The sequence below is a fragment of the Otolemur garnettii genome, unplaced genomic scaffold, assembly GCF_000181295.1.
Source record: "Otolemur garnettii isolate 467f Iridium unplaced genomic scaffold, OtoGar3 scaffold00093, whole genome shotgun sequence".
In the NCBI taxonomy this organism is placed as follows: Eukaryota; Metazoa; Chordata; class Mammalia; order Primates; family Galagidae; genus Otolemur; species Otolemur garnettii.
The window spans coordinates 5,797,471-5,823,064 of NW_003852488.1; the positions used below are offsets into that span (position 1 = coordinate 5,797,471).

A 25,594-nucleotide genomic window follows, 5' to 3' on the forward strand; every position below is an offset into this window, starting at 1 on the left:
AAATAAGAGGAAAAGAAAGAAGAAAAAAGAAGGAAAGAGAAGAAAAGGAAGGGGGATGAAAGAAAAGAATTGAAGAACAGTAGTGAAGGAGGACAGGAAAAGAGAGTGAGAGTGGTGGAAGAAATGGTATTGATTGGTACAGTGCTAAGGCCATGCCTGTAACTCAAGGATTTTGAGAGGCTGGGCTGAGTCGGTTCCTCAAAATGAGGAGCTCCTTACCAGCCTGAGCAAAGCTAGACTCTACCTGTGCCATATAGGAAGAGAAAGAAAAGACTAAAAAAAAAAAAAAAAAACAGGAAGGAAAAATAAAATTGAAATGAAAAAAGATAGAAAAATTCTGCAGTGGACTTGCTTATACTGTCTTGCCAGCACCAAAGGTAGAAGGAATCCCTAGACCATGATTTCTTGGCCACCTTGAGCCAGACTATTGCCGTGACCTCCCCACCAGACCACAGACAGGCCACTCCAGCTCTCGGCGAGAAAAGAAAAAATGGTAATAAGAAGAAGAATAGGTAATAAAAATTAAAAATGCAGTTGTATCTAAATAAAGGAGAGAGAAGAAAGAGGAAAAAGGAGAGAAAGAAGAAAGACCAAAAAAAAGGAGGTGAGATCTCAGCTGTTGTATGAACAATTTATGTGGGAAAGATGAGAAAAGTATAAGAGTCTTTATCAAAAGAGACATGGAGAAGAGTGAAATAGGGAGAATAAATGAGGCTTAAATATCATAGCCATAAGTATAGAAGCCCTTGCTCTTGACGAAAGTAAAAATGGAAGTTAAGAATAGAACCAATCCAATAAAATAGCAGAAACAAAACCCAGCAAAACAAAACAAAAGTTCAAATAGCCAAAAACAGCAGCAACCTTAGCAATAAAGAAAAGAAGGAAGAAAAAGATACTAAAAAAGAGAAAAAATGTATTTATATATTTACATATATATCAAAAATACATATATATATTAGAAAGGACCAACTTTAATGTATATGTATATACATACATATATATTGCTAGGACACCAAGTGGCACTGTGGGGTTTTCTTTTTTTTTTTACAGGGACAGGGAACCCAGCCAGCAACCTCTCTCTGTTCCCTAGCATGATCCTGGTTCCCAACTTAGTTGTCCTTAGTGATTACCTGATTGTTTCCTCAGCATTCAGACCTGGGTTGGGATTATAAACCTCTCCAGAGTCCTTCAGAGGCAGGGCTCACTGTGTCCCATGATAATACTTCCTGTGGGGTGTGGGAGTCCCTCAGCCTGTCCCAAGAGTGGAGTTTTGTTCTCAGCAGGCCAAAGACAGCCGTGCTTTAGGCTTCTGCTCAGAGGCCCCACCTCATGACCTTCTCACAGTCTTCCCACAGTGGCCGTCCCCTGGCAACTGGGACCTTACCAGCATGGCTGTCCCGCCAGCCACCAAATTGATGGTAAATCCTCTCCAGCTGTTACTCAAACCTGGCTATTGTATACTGTTCAAGTCCGCCTACTCTGAAAACTGCAGAAAGTTGTCTTCCCATCCTGGACCTCCATGTGGGAGGGGTGGGGGCAGCTATTCTCCCCAACTCCCAGTCACTTGCCTAGCCAGTCAGGTCTCTACTGAGCCGATTCACACACTTGTCTTCTGTACACCACCACCTCATGATACACCCTTAGCTACAACCTCACCTCAAGGAGGTGATTCTTGAACTGAGATTTGAGTAAGAGCCACACAGCTGACAAAGGATAAGGAAAGGTTTCATGACAGAGGAAACAGCATGTTCAAAGGCCCTATGGTGGGAGGGAGCTTAGGTGTAGGCAAGGCCTGGAGAGAAATCCAGTATGGCTGAAATGAAGAGCCTGAAAAGAAATTTTGATAAAACTGTTTTACATTTTGATTTTGGTGGCATTTACACAGTTGTATATATTTTTCAAAACTCAAAACAGTTCCCTGTGAGTTTTATCTTAATAAAATAAATTGAAAATAAGCACCTATTCTAAACTTCTTATGAAATTATGTTTAAGATTTAGTATTGTATCCTAACTTCTATTTTTTTGTTTCATTTCTTAAAATTATCATCAAGGTATAGTTTACATTTAGTAAATTCTTCTGTGTCCCTTGTCTGTGGCAAATCACTGATCTATTTTCTGTCTCCATGATTTCACCTTTTCCAGGATGTCATATAAAGTGACTCATGCAGTAGATATTTTTTTGTCTGTCTTATTTCAGTTAACATAATGGATTTGAGATTCATTCATGTTCTATCATCAGTTCAATCCTTAAAATTGCTAAGTAGTGTTCCATTGTACGGATATATCACAATTTGTTTATCTATTCCCCAGTTGAAAGATATTTAGATAATTTCCAGTTTTTAGGTTTAACTGCATTTTTAAAAATTATAATAGTAATACATACCTATAGGGTAAAGATACAAGCATGATTATTGAAAGTGAAATGTACTCCCTCATCCCTCTTGTCTGTTTCCATCCCTAGGTGTAACTGCTCTTATAGTTACATTTTACAGACAAACCAACACACATGTATAGAATTGAAGGAGGGCATTTTTCAGATTATAATGTATATTTTGCTTTGCAGCTTGTATTCTTTGCTGAATACAGAAACTTTTATACCTGCTTATATAGATAAATCGTAGTTTTTTAACATTGGTATGAGATTCTGTGGTGTAATATATTAATTCAGTTGACTGGTCCTCCATTGTTGAACTTCTCATTATCTCTACTTTTTCCATGTTACAAATAATTCCACTGAATTTTTATATAAAAATCTTGATTATATTGATTGAGCATTTCTGTAAATTTCTAGAAGTGGAATTACTCAAAGAGAGTATGTGCATTTAATTTTTTTTATATACTATTCAGTTGCCTGCAAATAGGCTGTACCAACTTGTGCTTTCAAAAATAGTATATGGTAATGCTGGGTATGTTTGAAGATGTATATTGGAAGCTTTTTGTCTTAAAAAGATTTATTTTCAGAAATCCCTCATGGAGTAGCAAATTGTATTTTCTATTCATAGATATCTCTAATCAACGGTGTCTTATTAAGAATTAAAAATAAGATTATTCTCAGTCAAATAACTATATAAGCATATTACATAGTATATTTCACCGTAATACTATGGTATATTGATTTCTAAAGAAGGCACTATGAAAAGTTTAGTTACTAATGAGTGTCATTTCCATTTTAACTATTATAGCTTAACTGGGATTTTTTTTAATTGCCAAAAAAAAATCATAAATCTATTGTGAATTTTTCCCCCAGTCTGAAGATTATTATGACATGAGGCGACTGTATACAATTGTGGGGTCTTCTCTATTTTACAAGGTAAGTTAAAGCTTGAACTCTTTCTAGATGTACAACTGTGATATAAACAGACTTAAAGTAAATTTTCTCAAACTTTTGCATATTTAAAAAATACATTTATCTCTTCTCTTTTAAATGCAGGTACCATTAAATTAAGATCTTTTCTTTCTTTCTTTTATTTATTTATTTATTTTTGAAACAGAGTTTCATTCTGTTGCCCAGGCCAGAGTGCTATGGTGTCAGCCTAACTTACAGCAAGCTCATAGTCTTGGATTCAAGCATTCTTCCTGCCTCAGCCTCCAAAGCAGCTAAGACTGCTTATAGCCGCCCTCCACAATGCCCTGTTAATCCTCCTATTTTTGTTTTAGTAGTGATGGTGTCTCGCTTTTGCTCAGACTGGTCTCAAACTCTTGATCTTAAGCAATCTATCTGCCTTGGCCTCCCTGAGGGCTAGGATTATAGGCATGAGCTGTCACACCCAACCAGATGAAGATCTTGAAACAAGACTTGTACCTACATATGTATAAATACAAGAAATATTTATGGTCTTATTATACTCTTAAAGTATTTACAGATGTTCAAAGTAAATACTCAAAGAACCAAGTATGTAAGACAGAAGAGCAATACTTTTCTTGATTTCCTTTTGCAGTAGTTTATTTTTTAACCTATCTTCAGATATAACTGCACATTTTTAAAGTAAATCTTTAACATTTAATTGACTTACATGTAAAGCAAATTAAACACACAATAAATTTAAATATTTTTATTTTCAAATAAAATCCTTCAACCCTATTTAAAACACATCTAGCAAAAAATCAGGCAATCCAGAAGGGTATATACAGTGAAAAGTCAGTCTCTTCCTACCTTGACCCCTACTTCTCCACTTTTCCTTTTCAGAATTTAGTTCTTTTCTAATTTTGCCAAACTCCCAACCTGTTCTACACAGGAGTGGTCTTGCTTTGTGCTTAAGTTTGCTTGTTGGGTCCCTAGAGATCATTTGATCTCTAGTTCAACTTTAGGAAAAAATATTTATTTTTGCTATTTGTTCATTTGTCCCTTTGAAACTGGAATATTTTAAGCCAACTGAAGAAGTGTTTATAAAACCTCTTAGAAATGGCTCAGCACCCATAGCACAGTAGTTATGGCACCAGCCACATACACTGAAGCTGGGGGGGTTCAAGCCCAGCCCGGGCCTGCTAAACAACAATTACAACTGCAACATAAAATAGTGGGGCTTTGTGGCTGGTGCCTATAGTCCCAGCTACTTGGGAGGCTGAGGCAAGAGAAGCACTTAAGCCCAAGAGTTTGAGGTTGCTGTGAGCTATGACGCCACGGCACCCTACCAAGGGTAACAAAGTGAGTCTCTGTGACACTCTCCAAAAAAAAAAAAACAACAACTCTTAGAAATATATTATAGGATTATTGCTTTGTACCACTAGTTGACTTTTGCTCTTTGTGGTTAAATTGAAGGGTTATTTGATATGCAGCCATTTGCCTAAGGATGATCTCGTTGATATTGCTGTATACTGTCGCCACTATTGCTTGCTGCCTTTAGCAGCAAAACAAAGAATCGGTCAGTTGATAATATGGCGAGAAGTGTTTCCTCAATATCACCTCCAACCTTCTGCAGACTCAAACACTGAAGTCTTTCAGGAACCTGAAGGGAGATATTTTTTGTTAATTGTTGGATTGGTAAGTTTACTGTGGCTTCTTTCTTGGAATTTTCCTTTCTTTTTCTTTTTTTTTCTGCCATCTATTGACTGTCTAAATACACAAACAAATATTCTTGTTTAAAATTATGAGTATGTCTCATACCAGTACTCAAGAAGATATTATATGCCCTTCTACTGCTTTTCTTTTGCAATAAGAAATATTAATAATTAAATCTAGGAAAAGATTTTAACAGCTTCTTAAGATCTTTTGTTCCCCTTTCTATAATGGTTTTATCCTCTGACTTGTTTTGGGAAACAGAAGGAGACATGAAAAGAATATAACATCAGAAACAGAATGACATGTAATTGTAAATGAAAGGACTGCCAATAATCAAGGCTTTTTTACAGCTATCTTGGTTAGGGAATTTTGTGTGCCAAGAGAAGTGGTTAATGGTATATTAAAATCTTTTCAACTGGGACTAATAAGCATTGATAATAACCAAGAAGGAATGGGGAGGGAGGAATTTTTAATAATCATCATGTAATTATGCCATATTCTCACATCTTTAGTATTCATAAATTTATACATGTACATTATACGTAAATATTTTAATGGTAGCTAAATCTAGATTAATAATTTTTTCTTACAGAGACATTATATGTTATGCGTACTGTTAGAAGCTGGAGGCTGCGCATCCAAAGCTGTTGGGAATCCTGGACCAGACTGTATATACGTGGATCAGGTCAAAACAACTCTTTATCAGCTGGAAAAAGTAGTTTCTCGCATAGATGAAAGGCTAGCATCTTCTCCAAACCCCTGTTTGTCTTGTGCTGACTGGTTCCTTGCTGGATCACATGAAAAAATAGATAATTTGACCACTTCACCTATTCTCAGTAGGCTACCAGGTGCTTCTAAAGTAGCAACCTCCCCTACATGCAGAAGAACCCTTTTTGGTGACTATTCCTTAAGGACACGTAAGCCCAGTCCTTCCCGAAGCAGTGGAGTGTCTGACAATGGTTGTGAAGGCGGAGAAGGTATTGGCCTTACCCTCCATACCACACCGGATATAGTACGGAAGCAAAGAGAATCTCAGGGCTCTGATGGTTCAGAAGTAAGTGGTGCCTTGTTTAAGGTGTGTGTTCATTCAAATGTTTATATTCCGGGAGCTAAGCTATCTGTCCAATCCTTATAATTGCAAGAGAAATTTTTAATAATATATTATTCCTTATTTGAAATGGTGGTTGTGTCAGTCACTATTGGCAAACCAATTATTTAGAACCCAGAAGAAAAAAGAAATGTGCAAGTAATAAGACAGGAGCCCCTTGACATCCAGGATATCTGTTTAATAGTACTTCTGGGTAGTGAAACTCTTTAATATTACTTTCCATGTTCATCTCTCCCTTCTCTATTTACAATGATAACAGAGAACATCTTAGCTGTGGGGCCTTTGGGGGCCTGATCTGACTAAATAGCCAATAAAATGTTTGGCAGAAACATAAAGAGAATCAGAACCTAAGAATGTGTATGTTTTCCATTTTTTATAGATGAAGTTTTTGTGTTTTTTTGTTTTTTTTTAAATCTGTCCCTGTGAAGTTCTGGTGTCCATACTCAAAGAATCAAAATGTACCTATAAAGCAAAGAAGATGTTCATTTTTTAGATTATTCATAATTTTTCTTAATTGTTTTCCATGAAAATACCATAAAATATCCAATAGATTATCAAAGTGATTGCTCTGGGAGGTTTTGTACTTATTCTAGTGATGCTCCTGTCTTTCAAAACAGGGTGGGGTGGGTGGAGGTGATACCTTACAAGGCATGAAGAAGAAAGAATCTGAAAGGGGGCACAAATAAAATATGAGATTCTGAGTGGCATGGCATAAATAACTATAAATTCAATCTCCTGCTTCTAAACAATAGTGTGTTCTTGGAGTCCTAGGTGGAATGTAGTTAAGAAGTACTCAAATTATCCCAGTCAGTGAAATTGGTAAGAAATGTGGTCTAAGAGGATTTGGACAGATTTAAGAATTACAAAGCCATGAACAACTCCCAAGAGAAATTGAGTTAACCTTTAAGATTCAGCCATTCAATAAACAAACGTTTGAACACCTACTACAAAAAAGACACAGAGATGAGTAAGACCTGGCCCTTGACTTTAAGGAATGCAGAGTCAGAAAGGGAGACAGGTACACATACATGTAAACTTGGTGAAGTCTCCATAATGACTCTGGAGAATGGTTTCAGGGGAAACCACCATCCCCTTCCATGAAATGGCTCTGGGATCCCTGTTAGCAAAAAGATAAGCCAAGAACTACAAATTGGCCTTAAAAATGTTTAAAAGAATCATTACAAAATAGTAAATAGTTCTTAGAAGAATTTTTAGTTTTTAAATTATTTTTGCTGTTTGATTCCATTCTTAGTTGTAAATTGACCCACTTAACTGTATTTTACAGGTCACTAAAAAGAAGTCTCCTCTTCCAAATCCATTTCATTTGGTAAACTTGAAAAAGGACCTTCCAGAAAAAGAACTGGAAATACATAGCACAATGAAGTGAGAAATTTCTTTATAATATTCTTTTCAATTAACCTCTTTTTTGAAAGAAGTGTTATAATGAGAAAACACACTTTCATAACATATAGAGATTTTATTCAACAAATGACATTATGATGTATTGTATGTAATAACAGTAATACCTATGGTATTCCTGTAATATTTCATAACACATTTAGGTAAATGACTATATTAGCATAGTAAGAGATAAAAGCACCCTGAGTAATATTTGAAAATGTGAAACATTTATCTCTCTTCCACAAACCTCCCTTTTGAATGTCTAATGTAATTTTGAATGATAAAATTTTAAAATTTCAATTCAAATTTTAGTTAAGTTAAAAATTACTATTTTTAGACTCTCTAGTGGATGCAGTGGTATGCTGCCCAGTTATCCCTTAGCCCAGGGTACTCATTCCCAGCATTTTGGGAGTGATGGTTGCTAATGCCTTGCCACAAAGCTAAATCCCTCCCCTGGCTGTCTCTGACATGGTAGTTTGTTGACTTAGCTAAGGTTACAGTCCTCTCTGGGAGTAACCCACTTTTAATGACTAATAGATAAGTGAGTACAAAGGCTTGGCCCCTTGCCTAAATTCAAGATGACTCTGAAAGGCCATTGAAACTTTAGAGTTCTCAGTAGTATCCACTGCACCCCTGTTGCAACCTCAGCGCAGTTCCACTTCTCCCTCATCTTAATCTTGCTTCAGTCACACTACCCCTACAGCTATTTCTCCCAAGAGTGCTCCCTAATAAACTTTATCTCTGTATATCTCCCTCTCATAGTTTGGGTTCCAGGGAACAGGTCCTGTAATACCCAATTTAGGAAACAAGTAAAGCCTCAAAATTTACATTGAGTAAAGAATTCTGAAATGAAGGGAACCTAATGAGGAGAGAATGTTTACCAACTTAAATTGTCTGTAATTATTACAACATGAGGTGCTATGTATTCACTTCTTATGCAATTATTATGTGTTGACAAGTGAGTCTGCCTGAGCCTTACCTGGTATTTAATTATGATGTCATGTGTGGGATCCACCAGCGTAAAAAATTCAATTGTATATTTTATTTGAATGACTAGACATGTACAAATAGACTTTTGTGTCTCTCTCTCTCTCTCTCTCTCTCACACACACCCCCACACAGAAGTGTAGAGCTACCACCTTCTTGATTCTTGAAACATTTTACAAGTTCAAATATATTTGTCCCAGAGTTGTGAGGAAACTCATTATTGACATGAAAAGGTTTTTTCATATATAGTTTATTTTAAAAACATGATATAAAGCAGGATAAACATATTGTTCTAATTTACATTGACATATTTTTGTAAAGTCTAACTATATAATCTTAAAAATAATATACACAAAACTTTTCATTCAGTAACCAAGTCCCCATTTCTGCATTCCAATCTTCATGAATCCATTGATAACCTGTTGATATCCAGTATCCTGTTGATACTGGCCTACCAGTTCAGGGTTCTGTTTTTTCTCTCACCTGGTTTTATTGCAACAGCCTCCCACCTCCCAGACTACCCTGAAGCCATTCTCTACTTCAGAGGTAACCTTTCTGATGAACAAATCTGACTTTATCTGGTTTTTTTATAAAACTCTTTTGTCTTCCTACTGAGTATTTGCTAATGTGGTGATTTTTTAACTTTCAGTGAATACACACTGAGTGAGTTTATGGTTTTCAAGAGCTAAACTTGCTTGTTGTGTTGTGGTTTATTTTTGAAATAAAACTTTAAAAGATGATAAAATTGTAATGCTAAATCCCCTCAAAGGGAAACTTAGTTCTTTTTTAAAGAATAGTGTCTGTTTTGTATCTTTTCTTGAATCTGAAGACCTGCAGTTTAAAATGTTAAATGTTTTTAAGTATTTTCCTTTTTGAATAACCATAATTCCTCTTACCAATATCTTAAGTTTTTATTTCTAGAAAGGTTATCAGCTGCCAGTTAATAATGAGCCAGCAAGCTACCCTATGGAAAAGTGAGAGAATTTATAGATATCTCCTTCCCTCTCTATTCCTGCTCTCAAAAGAGAAGAGTAGGCTATAAATCAGTGATAAAAAGTTGGTTTGAATCATACTCCCTAATTAACACTTTAACAGGAATTAATCAGAAGGGGTGATTTAGGCAGTACCTAAGCTAAGAGCTGAAATATAGTATGCCTTTTCCTTGTTTGTGCTTACAGCTAGAAGAAAACCAATTAAAAACATTTTTTATCACAGGCAGTGTTTAGCATAGAAGGATTAAAATAGTGTGGCTTGAGTGCATGAGATGCAGGTGGGGGATTCTTGTCCCTATGTTTAAAGACTGCCAATCAGAAGTCAGCCCTGGAGAGAAAAAAGCAGGATATTGTAGAGCAAACTTCAGCCTTAGCTAGGCTCTGCCTCTTGGCTATGTGACCTCGCAAGCAAGTTAATCCAAGTCCACCAAACATTGATTTTATTCATGGGTAGCATAAGGATAGTAATAGGTTACATCTTTCAAGGTCATTATAAGAATTCAGACTATGGTATTTTAAAGTTGTTGTTCTTTAACTCTTAACTACCAAAATTAACAAAATTTGAAGGTCCTTCTGGCCTATCTGATTTTAAATAGAGGAGGAAAGGATAAGGGAGCAAAGGAAAAATTAAAATAGTAAGAAAATATAGGAGAGAAGGAAAATTGTAATGACGAGAAGTGGTTCAATACTACCAGTCAATTGCTATTAATCCAGCTTTACAGATAGTAATAATAATTTTGTCTTCAGAATCGTAAGTTTGACTATCATAGTAAAAGAGTTTAATGCTGCTAACTTAAATGTGTTTACTTTGTTGGAAGATACTTTTATATGTGGTCCACACTAGAGTGATACCTTGTTTATGGCTTGTGGTTATCTGGTCCAAACATGAGCCGAGTTATTCATTACCAACTATGGAAAAAGAAGAATTTGGCCAATTTGGATTGTTTAGCAAATGGATGATAAAGTTACTTATAAATGAATTGCTGTTTATTTATCCTTGCATAACATGTAGTATTTGCCTCCATTAAGAGAATTAATAACCCTTGCTTTAGTCTGTACTTCAGTTAAGGACAAAAAGGGAATTAAATGTTTGGCCCAGTTCCTCGTTTTTAATTGTTAATATTATATTCTAGATAAAAGCTCTAAGAAGTCTGCAAAATTCAAAATGAAGCAATATTTATAAATTTCCTTTTTCTTCTTTTTCTGTTTTTTTTTTTTCTTATTAAGATTGACATCTGGTCCTGAGAACACACTTTTCCACTATGTTGCCTTGGAAACAGTGCAAGGAATCTTTATTACTCCTACCCATGAAGAGGTGGCACAGCTAAGTGGCTCTATTCACCCTCAGCTAATAAAGAATTTCCATCAATGTTGTCTTTCCATTCGCACAATTTTCCAGCACACAGTTATGGAAAAGGTAGGGCACTGCTGTAAATACAGTTTTCTGTTAGCTTAATATCCAGATCTATAAGCATTCTCTCTAATCAATATGTCCAGCAATGTTTTTATTTAATTAGGTTATTTTAACAGTTGCCCAATCTAGCTTGGGTGCCCAAAGAATAGCACCCACAATACTTCAAAGCTTTGTTTCATAATATTGAATTTGAGGTCCTAAATTACTATTTCAGGAAATGGGGAACTAGGGTTTTCTATAGAAAAGCAGTAGAATGTTGTAGTTTGCATTATAAACTTGTGACATCATACAACCAAAAACCTCTCTGAAAATTGTTGTAATATATGTGGTAATGCATGTATTAAGGATGCCAAATTTGGGAAGAACTTGGATTCAAAAGAAGATTGAGCTGGGAATAAGGAATCCTGAACTAAGCTTCAACCCTTCTATTTCCTCAGCTCTAAAGTGAATGGGCTGAATTATGTCATCTCTCAGAACTCATTCAAGAGTAAAATTCTGCCTTATAGATAATTCCTTCAAGTTCTCAGAAGTTGCCGTCTGCAAAAATGTTATATTTGACCATATACTCTTTATGTGCTTTGGGTTCTTATGCTCTTTGCTCCCTATTGAACACAACTGATAGATTCTATAAGGGAATATTTCATCAACTTATTTGGTAATATTTAGTAATAATAAATTAGTCTTACCCATATCATTTAATTATATGGGGTACCTACTTTATACCAAACATCCTAGGAGCTAGGAATACAACAGTGGGCAAAACAGACAAAGTCCCTTCCTTTTTTTTTTTTTTTTTTGTCCCTTTCCTTTTAAAGTTTGTTTTCTAATGAGGCAGACAAATGAATTAGTAAATAGTATCTCAGGAAGGATCAGTGTCAAATTGAATACTAAAATATGGTAAGGATGCGAGGAGTTACTGTTTTAAAAGGTCTCTCAATTAATATTTGAAAAGAAATCTGAATTATGTGAAGAAGCATGCCATGTGTCTATCTGGAGGCAGAGCTTCCAGGAGAGGGGAACACCAAGTGCAAAGCCACAGAGGTAGGGATGGTCAGGAGAGCACTGGAGCAGCCTGAGTATGTAGGAGAGTGGAAAGAGATCGGATCACAAAGGTAGTAGGGCCAGAGCATGCGTGGCCTGACAAACTGTAAGGACTTTGGGCTTGTTCTGAAAAAGATGGAAAGTTCTTTGCACAGTTTTGAGCAGGGGAGGCTCATGATCCTTAATGTTTTAAAGGAGATCACTCATCCTACTATGGGAAGAACAGGCTGTAGGTTAGCAAGAGTTGAGGCAGGGACCTGTTTAGGAGGCTGCTGAAATTCTCAAAGAAGAAATGATTATGGCTTCTGGATTCTTGATATATTTTGGAGGGTGAACCAAAAGGATTTGTTGATACATTGGATGAGGATTATGAAAGAAAGAGAAGAATTAAGGACCACTTCTGTTTTGGCCTGAGTCTTATAAAAAGTCTTTGTATTCTAAATGAGTCATTCTTTTTACTAATGCTTTAATCAGTGATAAATTTAGACATTATGCATGAAAGGAAAGCAGCTTTAAATATGTGTGCTGTAAATTTATGACAGAATTGTCTATTCATTTAGAATACATTTATTATGTATCTGCGATGTACCAGGCACTGGTGATTTAAAAAAATACAAAGATAAATAGTGTATTTTCTCTGTTCTGGAAAAAAAAATGCTTAAAATTTTCTATCTTCTGGGGAAGTCGTACCTACTCAAACTGCTGCTATAATATAATATAAATACTAATAATATAGGACTATGAACAAGAGTGTTTCCTGGAGGAGTTAAGGGACACTTTATCCTTTAGGAGATAGTATTTAATCTAAGTATAAAGGAAAAGTAGAAATTTTCCTACAAGGAAAAAGAAGACTGTCATTATAGGCACTTAAGTATGAGGATCAACCAATTCAAATCAATATATGAAAATATTTTAAAGTAACAACACTATTAATACTAGTTAGTACTAATAATAACTATTAATTTACAGAAAAAGAAAGCACTTAATGGTGAAGGCCATTCAGATTCGGCAAATTCTTTTAACTGTGTGAAAGAACATGGTGTGTTGTTTGAATGCTCACCTGAAAACTGGACTGATCAGAAAAAAGCACCACCAGTTATGGCTTACTGGGTAGTAGGGTAAGTGGGAAAAAAGTATTTCAACATATTGTAAAATGTTAGAAAAGCAAAAGAAAAGTAGTAAAGGAAATTAACATTTTAGAATGTAGGCACAGAATTATTAGTCTAGCTCTAGAATTTTAATATGTTTTAGAATTTCATTTGCTAAATATCTTTTAAATCCCTCCCATTTCTACTAAAATTTTTTTTTCTGTTACTTTACAAATTACATTAGTAATATCACCAAAAGAATAACATCATGGTTTTCCTTCTATTTCTTTCCCTACTTCCTTCTTTTCTTCCCCCTCTCTCTTTGCTTCCTCTGCTCTCTTTCTCCCCTTCCTACCCGTCACCACAACACCAGACCCAGGCAGGTCCCTGCCCATCTCTGTTTTTATGTCCTATCAGCTTCTTCCTCCATACACCATGTACCAGCTACATTGGCACCAATCAAATCTTGTTTCTGCTGTTCCTTCTGTGTGGAATATTCTACCCCTAACCCCTTATTTAATATCTAGCTCCTTGATATTCAAGCTAGTACTAATGGGTCATCTCCTTAGATAGGATCCATGATCTCTCCTACCCACTAAAGTGTTACTTAGTTTTTCTCTATATCAGCCTGTATTATAGTTTATTGTTTATTCCCCCTTTACCAGAATGTGTTCTCCCTTTACTAGAATGTCAGCTTTAAGAGGTCAGGAATTATACCTATCTTGTGTCGGGTACCTGCCATAGTACCTGTCACATAATAGTCAGTTGATAAATATGTGACTGTTTAGTAAAACAAGCATATGGAGTTATCCTTGGCAAACTATGGTGGTGGGTGGATAAGTGGGTGGTATGGCAAGCACAAAGATAAAGACATGGTTATCACCTCCAAAGGTCTTACATCTAGCATTTTTTATATTACGCGCAACTATCTATATATTTATAGATTATTATGTAGGTATATTTTATATAGGTATAAATATGTGGGTATACATATATAAAAAATGAATTAGGTAATACTATGTATACATACAAACAAATGTTATAGGAATTTGGGGAGGAGGGAGTTTAAGCAAAGATTACAAAGAAAGGCTAAGAGCTTTAGATAGACCATTCTAAGAAAAGAGTATAGTATGAACAAAGACCCAAACAGTGGAAATCATGAGGCGTGACAGTGAGTAGATTGGTTTGCCAGGATGTTGGAGAAGTGACATATACAAAGATAAAGTGAAAAACTGAGCTGGAAGCTAATTCAGGCCACTGCAGAGAGCCTACACTGAAAGTTCTTTGAATTAAAATAATATTTGGTGGAGGAAAGGGCACAGAGTTGGGTAGGACTAAGGTTACTAGATACCTACCTTGCAGTATTAAGCTATATGAAAAACACTTTACAAATCTCTTTTGTAAAGAGATTAGAATCACTTGGTTGACTTGTTCAAATCAGAGAACAAGTTTTAATTAAGTGTTTATGTAAAATTAAGAAGTGCATGGGCCCCACTACAGACTTACTAAATCATAATCTATGGGAGTAGTATTTTTAGTAAACTTCCTTGAGATTATGATATGTAACCAATTAGGCTTGGGAGTATCAGCATAAGCTTATCTCCATGTAGTGTGACTAGGGCTGCACTATTGAAACATTAAGCTGGGAGCTACCAATGGAATGCTGGGGCCACAATAGAGACTAGAGATAAAATGACCAGTTAGGCACTGTGCAGGTGTATAGTGGTGCCTTAACTATGTTTGCAACAGTTGGAATAGAAAGAATCAAAAGGCTCTGAATTATCATGATGCAGATCTATATAGAAAAGAAATATAAGTAAGGCAGAACTGTCCCCAGTTTAAATAGTTCAATTTATATATATTAGTATTGATTTAAATAATTAAAAATTTAGTTCTTTAAGAAAACCAAATAAAATTTTAATGTTAATACCAACTCAATACTATCTACAAAAAGAGCTCTCATATTTAATAAAATAAAACATTAGAATGCAAGTGGCAATAAATATTTAATAACTATTGTGCTTTAAATGATGCTTAAAACTGATGATTAAGCATCATAACTACGATACTTCAAATGATGCTAAATACTGTTAGCTTTACTATAATAATGACTGGATTTAATAATTTAATACTGAGCATTTTATGGTAATATATGTTGATAAAATAGGATTTTTATACACTGGAACAATAAAAATAATTGACCTAAGGTATTTATGATTTATTTAGAAATAACTCTACCTGCATTTCTCCTATTATAGATTTAGATTGATGTTTTTAGTTTACTACTGATTCTTTCAGGAAAAAAAAGATAAATTGAAGGATTAGGGTTTTCTTTTTTAATGTTTTTGTTGTCTAATATCTGAAATGAATGTATGTTTTTCTTTTGCAGGAGACTTTTTCTTCATCCAAAACCTCAAGAGCTTTATGTCTGTTTTCATGACTCCGTAACAGAAGTTGCCATTGAAATGGCTTTTAAATTGTTCTTTGGGTTAACCTTGTAGCTGTGTTTTGTTGAAGTACAGAAACACATGCGTAGAACATAAACAAAATTCCTGTTGGAATCATTAGAATTGCCAAGATCAAAACACAGAGAAATAGGATTTAGCTTTCTTTTCACCTTTCAATATTGAACATAATAATATTGTTAAATACATGTATTGAGATGAAATGCTGGTGGAATTCAATCATAATGTAGTATCATTAGACTTTTGAGAAGATACGTGATCAAAATATGAAAGGGGATTCTTAACTTATTGCTATTTTGCTGTATAGTGTTAATTTATTGACTAGTTTGAAATAGTAAGAAGTGTTTATGTAAAATTAATATAGGAAGTGTTTATTTTGGGAAAATGCCCCATTCATTGTTCTTTTTTCTCAAAACTAATAATGATAATCTGGTGGAGGAATAATGAAATTGGGAAGAGGTATCCAGGTTCTATAACTAATTATAGTGTTGACCAAGTTTTATACCTCTTCTGAGCTCAGAGTTTTCATATACAAATGAGATGATAGCATTGAGGTTTCAAAAATCCCTCTTAAATAAAATGTACTATTTTTTTTTCTCTTGCCCATTGGTCAGTTTGTAATGATAAGTACTGATTCCTTATCAAATCAAATACTTTTCAGTAGTTTAAGTACACAGTGGCCGTAAATTTTGTGCACACTATTTTAAGTTACACACGAACTTTATGGTCACCCTATATTTTACTATATGCCTTGCTGTGAAGGAAAAATGAAAATTAAACTTATTTTTTATTTATTTGATTCTATTGACTGTTTCAGATAAACTCAGCTTTGACTAGGATATATTTTTTAAATTATTTATCTATAAATTTTCATTTTTTGTTGTTAAAATATATTCAGGGATACTATGTGCATATTTTATACAGTTCATGAATTTCAGGGAAGTTGTACATAAATCTTTTTTTTTTAAACCAAATCATGTTAAAAACATTGGAAAAGGTTGGCTAAAGAAATCCTATAGTAACTTCTTTTGTAAAATACAAATTTTTGTCTTATAAGTATATATCATTACGTATTAGATTTTCTCAAAGGGGGGACACTTTGGGATACTTCAGTGAACAATAGTTTACTTGTTGGAAAAGAAAAGTAGTAGTATGAGAATTTTCATTGGCTGAGAATTTGGTAGAGAGAAAGGAAGAACATAAATACTGCATTATTACTTGACATTTACCAGCTGATCTTCCTGGAAGTTCAGTGCCTCCAACACTTTACAATACTGGGTGTTTTCTTCTTTAGGACTTAATTTTTGGAAGACAAGTTATACCAGCACATCTAAAATCAGTCTGTACTTTTTCCTGCTTCAAATGTGAGCCATCCAGCTTAGCCAAAAACTAACTACAAAACCTAGCTGGGGCACCATTTGGGTCATTTTGTCTTAAAAGAAACACTTTTATCACTCTGTCATTAGTTTGGGAGATTTTCACGTACACATTTAAGACACAAACCGCATTTGAAGGTGTAGTCCCAGCTACTTGTGAGGTTAAGGTGGGAGGGTTTCTTGAGCCCAGGAGCTCAAGGCTACCCTGGGCAATACAGTGAGACCAAGTTTCTCAAAATAAATAATTTAACAAAACAAAAGAAAGAAAGAGAAGCTTGCTATTGCAACTCCACCTAAAAAGGGAAAGTATATATTCAATTAAAATTATTGAAGAAAAGATTTAATATATGATTATAGCTATTTTTAAAAAAAAAGACACAAGCCACGGCATATTTGTCCCATTAGTGATTAGTGGGCCTTAACTTTGGCATTCACATGAGGATAATAAACCTTGGTTCTTGAAATGTTGTAGAAAATAGCATGAAATATCCTCCCCTTAAAAATCACAATATTGAGTCAAATGATAAGGCTCCTAGCCACAGATGGCTGCTTATGTACATATCTGTATTACATATCTGTATTGAGGCATTTTGTTTAAAATCATTTATTAAATGTCTTGTTTCTGGATATGTCCCTCAAGGTACCATGAGCTACTTCTAATACTGATAATTATTAATAAATGCAGTTATTGATTACTACAGGCTTTCAGACAGCCTTAACTAGGGCTTAGGGTTTTATCACTGGAGACTTTTTTTGTTTCATCTTTTGAAATTGTGATCTGTTGAACTGCTTTCCTGATGTCAAAGAATCATGAGGGCATCACTCAACAATTGAAATAAAAGGCAAAACATATACTGCTGATGTTAATCAAGGGAAAACCATTTGCTGTATTGTAGATGTGCACTATAACTTCCATGTTGTAAAAGCACTATATTTTTAAGAAATAAAACCAAACATTATCTTGTTTTTATCCTAAATAGATACTTAAGTAAGCATTACAGGTAAACTTAGCTGCCTGTTTTAACAATATGTTCAGATTCACATCTGAAATTAGATCAATCTGATAATTGGATAATAAAGTACCTGTGACTTTATTAAATAAAGGGGAACAAAGTTAACAGTGCAGATACCACACAGGTACACTTTAGTGGACTCGAAACATTAAGTGAGATTTATTAGTATCATGCAAATGTACCCTACCACCAAAGACTATTAATAAACTATACAACTAGCATTTTTAATTATCAAATATTGTCTTATCATCTTTTAGCCCTCCAAAATGCATTTTAGATTCTTTCTCACTTTACTTCTCCCTTCTCTCTCCATCCCCTTTCTTTAGCTCTTTTTTATGTTTGTCATGTCAGAGAAACTGTACTTAGCAAGGGAATATTTCTTATTTGTGCTAAGGGACTATTGATGACAATACATAATAGCAAGATAGTAATTTTGCAGTGCCTACCTTTTTAAAATATTTCTGATATAAATGGGCAAAGGTATGAACTAATTTACTAGGTTTTTCTGCTTTGAATATTATTTGTTTTGTGTTGTCTCCAAATAGTGGCTGGCACATATTATGTGCTATAAAAGATTAGCTACTACTACTACTACCATTTACTATATTAAATACCCATTGGTTGAAAACCAAGGAGTCAGGTAAATCATACCTGCTACTGTACAAAATGTAGGAAAGATGATGAGAAAAATTCATTAATAAACAAGGATTTATACTTTGGATACTTTTAAGTATATTATTAAATGTTACTAAAACTTTATATATCAAACTGTCTGAAATAATTTAATTTTGCAGAGTTGTATTTCTATGTTCTATATAATTAGAGCTATTTTTATACTATGAGTTAGTTTTAAATAAAAATGTTCTGGAGGTTTGTTTGCAATTGTGTTTCCTTTCTATGCGCTCATCTGACAAAAATTTATTGAATCTCTACCTTGTGCTGAACACTGTTCTGGATGCTGAGAACATACCAGGGAACAAAAAAGCTAAAAATTCTTGCTCTTAAGAAGTTTGTGTTCCAATGTTAGAGGCAGGCCACAGACAAGATAAGTGAAATGTGTTGCTAAATGCTACGAGAAAAAATAGTGAAGCAAGAAAAAGGGATAGGAAATGTGGCAGATGGGGAAACCAGGAAAAGGGTTGCTCAGGTGACCCCACACCCAAAGAAAGTGAAGAAAGTAACCAAGCTGATTTCTAAGAAGAGTAAACAGTACAATGGTCCTAAGACTCTATACTTTCAATATTAATATAAATCACTAGAACTTTTTTCCCTTTCCTAATTTAGTAAATAAAAGTCAATAAATTCAGCATTTTCAGCTTCAATCTATTAAAAAGTATTGATTCGGTGCTCTTAAGACAAAAAAGCGACATGCAAAGTAGGTACTTTCACTTTTGTCTGTCTTCTATTAATAAATACATATCAGAGATAAGCTTAGTATCCTAAAGGAATATGCTATAAACATTGTCAACTATCAGTTCAAATGTCTGAAAGGGGAAGAGTGGGAGAGGAAAAGAAAATTGCCCTGGGAGACACAGAACACTTCTTTTTCTATCCTCTGAGATACTTATATTTCCTGTGACCAGAGACAGTTCTTTAACTTAAACCTTCTTTGGCATCTTAAAAAAGTATTACCTGGAGTGTGATTCAAGAAATTTTCTCTTCACTTTCTTCCTATGTGCCTGTTAATGCTTTTGGATTCCCTTAAAGGAGACTGAAACTTTTCATTTTTCAGATTTTTTTCTAATAAATGGCCAATTATTTCTTGAATTTACAATGAATTTCAATAAGGAGACTTTTATAGGCCTAGAAATACAATTAATGCAATTCTTTCAGAAAGGTTAATCTAGCAGCAGTATGTCAACTGGAAAGAGGGAGTGAGACCCACTTAAGAGTTAAATAAGCTGCTATGGAAAGGAAGTGGGCACCAAACATGATACCAGTAGGACTTGCCACCTGGTTTTATGTAAAGCAATCAAAATATTAACAACATTCCTGGTTTGGAATCCCTCTGGCCTAAATGGTTTTTATTAGTCACAAGTAATATTAGAAAGGTTAGTAACATGTTTAATGAAAAAATCAGAACCTAAAATTCAAAATAAAACTAAACCTCATCTCACATTTTTGTTGTTGTTTTTGAGACAGAGTCTCAAGCTGTCACCCTTGGTACAGTGCCATAGGTGTCACAGCTCACAGCAACCTCAAACTCTTGGGCTTAAGCAATTCTCTTGCCTCAGCCTCCTAAGTAGCTGGGAATACAGGCACCTGCCACAACGCCCGACTATTTGTTGTTGTTGCAATTGTTATTGTTGTTTTAGCTGGCCCCAGCCAGTTTCAAACCTGCCTGCCTTGGTGCATGTGGCCAGCGCCCTACCCACTGAGCTATGGGTGCTGCCCTCACCTCACATTTTATAGATGTGTTCCAGGCTCTTCATGTCCTACAAAGTAAGAAATGGTTAAAAAGGGATCTCTAGCTGGGCGTTGTGGTGGGTGCCTGTAATCCCAGCTACTTGGGAGGCTGAGGCAGGAGAATCGCCTAAGCCCAGGAGTTGGAGGTTGCTGTGAGCTGCATGATGCCATGGCACTCTACCAAGGTCAATAAAGTGAGACTGTCTCAAAAAAAAAAAAAAAAAGGATCTCCATTTACTAAAAACCATCAAACAAGCTATAAAAAGGAATCAGGAATAGATGATATACTACTATATATCCTGGAGAAGGACCTCCAAAGAAGGATATACTAAGTGAAAAGGAAAAAGCAAAAGAAAGAGACATTTTATGTACAGGACAGATGTACCTCTACTGTGTATTCTTGCCAAAAAAGGTCAAACCTGAATGTGATACCAGCCTCTATGTGAGTTCTCAAGGTGCAGTATGGATAAGGTGACCATATTTTAACATTGGTAAAGTGGGACACCATTGACGGGGACGGGGGGAAGTTCTTAATTAAAAATGTGGTCTATGTGGAGCAACAAAAATTTTCATAGAACACAAAAATAGTATTGTAATATATTTTTTTAATTTCAACATAAGTATAATTTACAAATATATGTTAAAAAATTATGTATAGTATTATTTTATTCTTTGGCATATTTCTCATTTGAGTGAATTTTTTTTAGTAGATTGCTGTCTAAAAGGTCATGAAATTTTTCACAAGAATTTTTTAAATTATATTTCACACATAAAATGGCTTTCAAAGTCTCAGCACTTAATTGTGATTTTTCTGATGTCCACACTTTATTTACCGTAGAAAATAACGCATTCAGTCGCAGCATTAGTTCCTGGTAAGGACAGCACGTATCCCACAATTTTTAGTGCATTATTGTATGGAACATGGTTTGTTTCAAAATGATGAAATATTTCTAACCATTTTTTTCTCTATTGTGATTTTTGCTGATGCCCAAGTTTTAATCTTTTCCTTATCAATATATATTTTTAATAATGGTATCTCATAAGTCGTGTCACTTTCAAGGCCAGCATTAGACTTTTTGCTGCCACTGTAAAATATAAATAATATGAGTACTGTCTGCTAAATTCATGAAATAAATAAATAAATAAATTACCTAAATTATCTGAATAGCTGATTTGTTGACATCACTTATTTAACTAGCACTAGCACGCAGTATGATGTGTATCATCTGACAGTTACAAAATGTTTTTGTACTTGCAAATGCCAAAAAATGCCATTGTTCATTAAGTCAAACAATGGTGGTCGAATTCTAACAATTGATCAACAATGTGAACTTTGATAATCAGTTCTCAATAATTAGTTCTCAACAATTATTTGTTATTATTAAAGTTTAACATTATAAAATTTACAAAAATAATATAAAACTCATATCTTGGCGAAATAGCCACATGGCAGCCAAAAACCTTATATTCCTTTCCTGTTCTCCCGCCATTCTCTAGCTTGTTGTGCATTCTTTCCAAAAATCGGGACTTTTTAAAAAACGCCAGGGGGTGGGGGAGAAATCGTTAAAACTCGGGACTGTCCCACCAAAATTGGGATGTCTGGTCACCTTAGTTTGCAGCCGCTGCCTGTCCTGCTTAACAGCCATCTAGCTCCCACAACAGCCTGAAGGACAGTAAACTGGCTCCCTGTTTAAAAAGTTTGAGGACCCCTATGACTTAAATGAATATTTTTAAGCTTTGTTTTAATTTTTGCTATGGTAAATGTCTATATATAAAAGAAAAATAGAAGCTTCACTGTATCTTCAATAATTTTTAAGAGTAATAAAAGAGATTCTGCAATTAAAAAGTTTGTGTCATTGGTTCTCAACCCTGCACACTAGAAATACCTGGAGAATTTATGTAGTTTTCTTTCCTTTTTTTTTTTTTGGCTGGGGCCGGGTTTGAACCCACCACCTCCGGTATATGGAGCCAGCGCCCTACTCCTTTGAGCCACAGGCGCTGCCCTACCTGGAGAATTTAAATATTGATTTCCCTACTTCCAGAAGTTCTACTAAAATAGTTACGGCCTAATCCCAAGCATAAAAAACAAAACAAAACACAAAAAACCCACCACCATCTCCATCCCTTTCGAATGTGCAGTCCGGATCAAGAACCACTGCTCTAGACAGAATTATCGTTTAAATACAATAAATTATCATTTTTACATGTTGAATTATGCTATGGGGGGGCGCAATCAGCAAAGACAATTGAGAAAGTGACTTACAAAAGATCCAGGCTTAAAGGACTAGATTAAATCGATTTCTAAGAGTAACGGGATAACCCTGGGAACTAAAATTCGTATAATCCCACACAATTGGCCTACTGCTGGCCCTAGTTTGGCCTCTAAATTTCCAGAAATTGAAACTGGCTCTCATGGGTCCCCTTCTCTACCTTTCCCTCGCAGGTAAGCCAGGGCATAGCCTTGCTACGGCTGAACAGAGCCACTGCCGCGTGTCGGGAGTCACGTGTCAGGAGCCGGCGGCTGGAGGCCGTTGGAGGCGCCTGCGCAGCTTTTCTCTCAGACCCCGCCCTGCACGCTTATCTCCCGTGGTCCTGAGCGCCACTTTCCCGCCAGGACAACGCTGGAAGCGGTTTTCCTCCCTTCATCGTCGCCCTCCTCTCGGTTTGAGCCGTGGGTGCCAATTTTTACGTCCATCACCCAATCATGCAGCGTGAGCCTGGGAAGAAGAAGGTGGACAAGCGGCTGTTTGACGCCAAGTCCTTCGGAAAGGATCTCCTGGCCGGCGGGGTCGCGGCGGCTGTGTCCAAGACGGCGGTGGCACCCATCGAGCGGGTGAAGCTCCTGCTGCAGGTGCAGGCCTCGTCAAAGCAGATCAGCCCCGAAGCTCGGTACAAAGGCATGGTGGACTGTCTGGTGCGGATTCCCCGTGAGCAGGGTACGTAAGGCGTGCTCCCACCGCTCCAGCCTTTCCCGGTTCCTGGTCAGCTTCTTAGAGAAGGGGGGTCGTGGGAAGGGGGATGACTGCCGGCGCCACACAGCCTCGTCTGCCAGTGATGAATTTCTTAGCCTTCCATAATTTAGTTTCTTAATCTAAAAAGCTCTGCATTCCTATGGCCAAAAAAGAAAAAAAAAAAAAAAAGAAGCCTACACATGTTCTGGTGCAGAGGGACAGAAACTAGTGTGGTGCCTTTTCTTTCTCTAAATTTCTCTGCTGCAGCATGGTTTATGCCTTGGTGCATTTGCACCTTTCCCAGAAGAAATGCGGTTTTCCCCTCAGGATTGGGGGAGATGACATTAGGCATTCTAGTTAAGTTGCGTAGATGTTTGTTGAAATAGTCTGCTTATGAGAAGTACAAATACTGAAGAAGCTTTGGACTCCCTCAGTACTCTACCACCTTTTAGTAAAAAAAGGTTCTATTTACTTTTGAGAACTATTGGGGACCAGAGTTGAGACTAAGAAAGCATTCACCTCTGCATGAAATTTAAGGGAAATAAACAGTATTTTAATGCAGTCTTTTTTTAAAAAATGACAAAGTCCATAACGAACAAAATGTAAAAACTTTACATAAGTATGAGATCAGTATTACCAGTTTTCTTTTTGCATCAGGCCCTGTCTTTATTTAAAATTTTACGTTTTACAGTTTTAGCAAAAAAAGTTAAAAAGAAAAAAATAAAATTTTATTTTTGTTCACCATGATTTTTCTCATGAATACTGAAATATTTGAGGGAATAATGTGTTTTATGACCCATTCCTGCGAGTGGAATGGCTCTCAAGTTAGCTAAGGGGATAAGTTTATCAGAATTTATATAATCACTCATATAGTTGGAGTCAATTGAAAAATCTCTACAAACTTCAAAAAAGAAATCGATTTATTTATTGTGTGTTCTGAACATGAAATGAAGTGCCTTCAGCTCCGGTGCAGTTCCTTCTTCCACTCATAAGTCTAGGGTAGAATACTCTACCATAAAAACCACATCTTTTCAGAGATGTGGTTACAACTCTTCCTGACATGTTGAGTGAGGTGTATGGGGTCAGGGGTAGAATCTTAATGCATCATCTAAACTGCGTTTGGAATGTCTGTCTGGGAGCTGAACCCAGATACTTCGTAGTTCACTTCCCCCCATTCCCGTTCATTTTTTTCAAAGCAAGATTCCCATTTCCCACAAGATTTTTGTGAGAAAAGCAGGAACCTGTCTTTGGTTTATATTGTAAGCCATCTCCAGAGAAGTAGGGGCTTCTGTATTATTAGTTTATCTGCTTTAAATATTTAGTCAGGTAAAATGAACTTTTGCTAAATTGTGATGACCAGTGCAAATTTATATTTTAAATGTGTTTTGCAATATTTAAACCTAAACATATTCAATACATATTTTGTAAATTGAGATCATTCTGATCTCTGCTTTTTTTACCTTTCAAGATGAGACTATCATAAACAGAACTCTAAAGGTGTTTTCTACTCTTCTGAACAAGGGATTATGAGTACACTGTAGTGTAGCCTCTGCTAAGGGATCAGTAATTCACAACAGGATAGTATTGCCATCTAGAGGCATTTTGGAAACTTGTGGAGGAATTTTTGGTTTAATTCAAAGAAGTGTAATCCTAAATTGCTGTGATACACAAGGCAAGCAGTATACTAAATATCCTGCTGTTGTACTCAGGTCAGTCCTACACAATAAAGACCTTGCAATTTGATGACTTAGATCTTTCAGTGGATATTCATGTAGCAGTAAAACATAGAAACCTAAAACCTAACTCTGATTTGCTTATAAACACAAACTAGGGTTTACCTTTATTATACCCTGATTCCAGTAATGCATCTAACATGTAAGGAAGTAGAGGGTAAATTGTACTTTCTTTTTGTTTAGAAGTTTACTAAGAGTTATTCATCATTGTGAAAATTCATGTCAGCAATTCAGGGTATTTGATTACCACTTACCCAGATTGAATATCACTTTATCTGAAATGCCTGGGACCAAAGATGTTTTGGATTTCAGTTTTTCTTGTTTTTTGTTTTTTTAATCTTTGTATTATATTTATTGTTTGAGCATCACTAATCTGAAATTCAAATGCTCCAATGACTGTTTCCTTTGAGCATCAGTGTCAGTGCTCAAAATATTTTGGATTTTGAATTTGAGGATTAGGGACACTCAACCTATATCATCTGTACCAGTTCTTCTTTGTATGTTTGGTAGAATTCAACTCCAGGTCCAGGGCTTTTTTTTTTTTTTTAATGGGAGATTTTTAATTATTGCTTCAATCTGGCTACTTGTTATTGATCTGTTCAGGATTTATACTTTTTTTT

The 25,594-nt window shown here is 35.4% G+C and overlaps 2 protein-coding genes across 2 annotated transcripts in view; both read left to right on the forward strand.

The window, feature by feature from the left end:
• The window catches only part of INTU (inturned planar cell polarity protein), an 89,194-nt gene extending 73,313 nt beyond the window's left edge, over positions 1 to 15,881 (forward strand). The window contains exons 10-16 of the mRNA XM_003795530.1: positions 3,248 to 3,310; positions 4,760 to 4,981; positions 5,592 to 6,074; positions 7,393 to 7,490; positions 10,715 to 10,904; positions 12,912 to 13,060; positions 15,420 to 15,881. Of these exons, the coding sequence (XP_003795578.1) occupies positions 3,248 to 3,310; positions 4,760 to 4,981; positions 5,592 to 6,074; positions 7,393 to 7,490; positions 10,715 to 10,904; positions 12,912 to 13,060; positions 15,420 to 15,531 (1,317 nt within the window). The 3' untranslated portion in view covers positions 15,532 to 15,881. The remainder of the gene's footprint in view (positions 1 to 3,247; positions 3,311 to 4,759; positions 4,982 to 5,591; positions 6,075 to 7,392; positions 7,491 to 10,714; positions 10,905 to 12,911; positions 13,061 to 15,419) is intronic.
• Positions 15,882 to 22,994: 7,113 nt separating this feature from the next.
• The window catches only part of SLC25A31 (solute carrier family 25 member 31), a 35,624-nt gene continuing 33,024 nt past the window's right edge, over positions 22,995 to 25,594 (forward strand). Inside the window, exon 1 of the mRNA XM_003795531.2 lies at positions 22,995 to 23,226. Within this exon, the coding sequence (XP_003795579.1) occupies positions 22,995 to 23,226 (232 nt within the window). The remainder of the gene's footprint in view (positions 23,227 to 25,594) is intronic.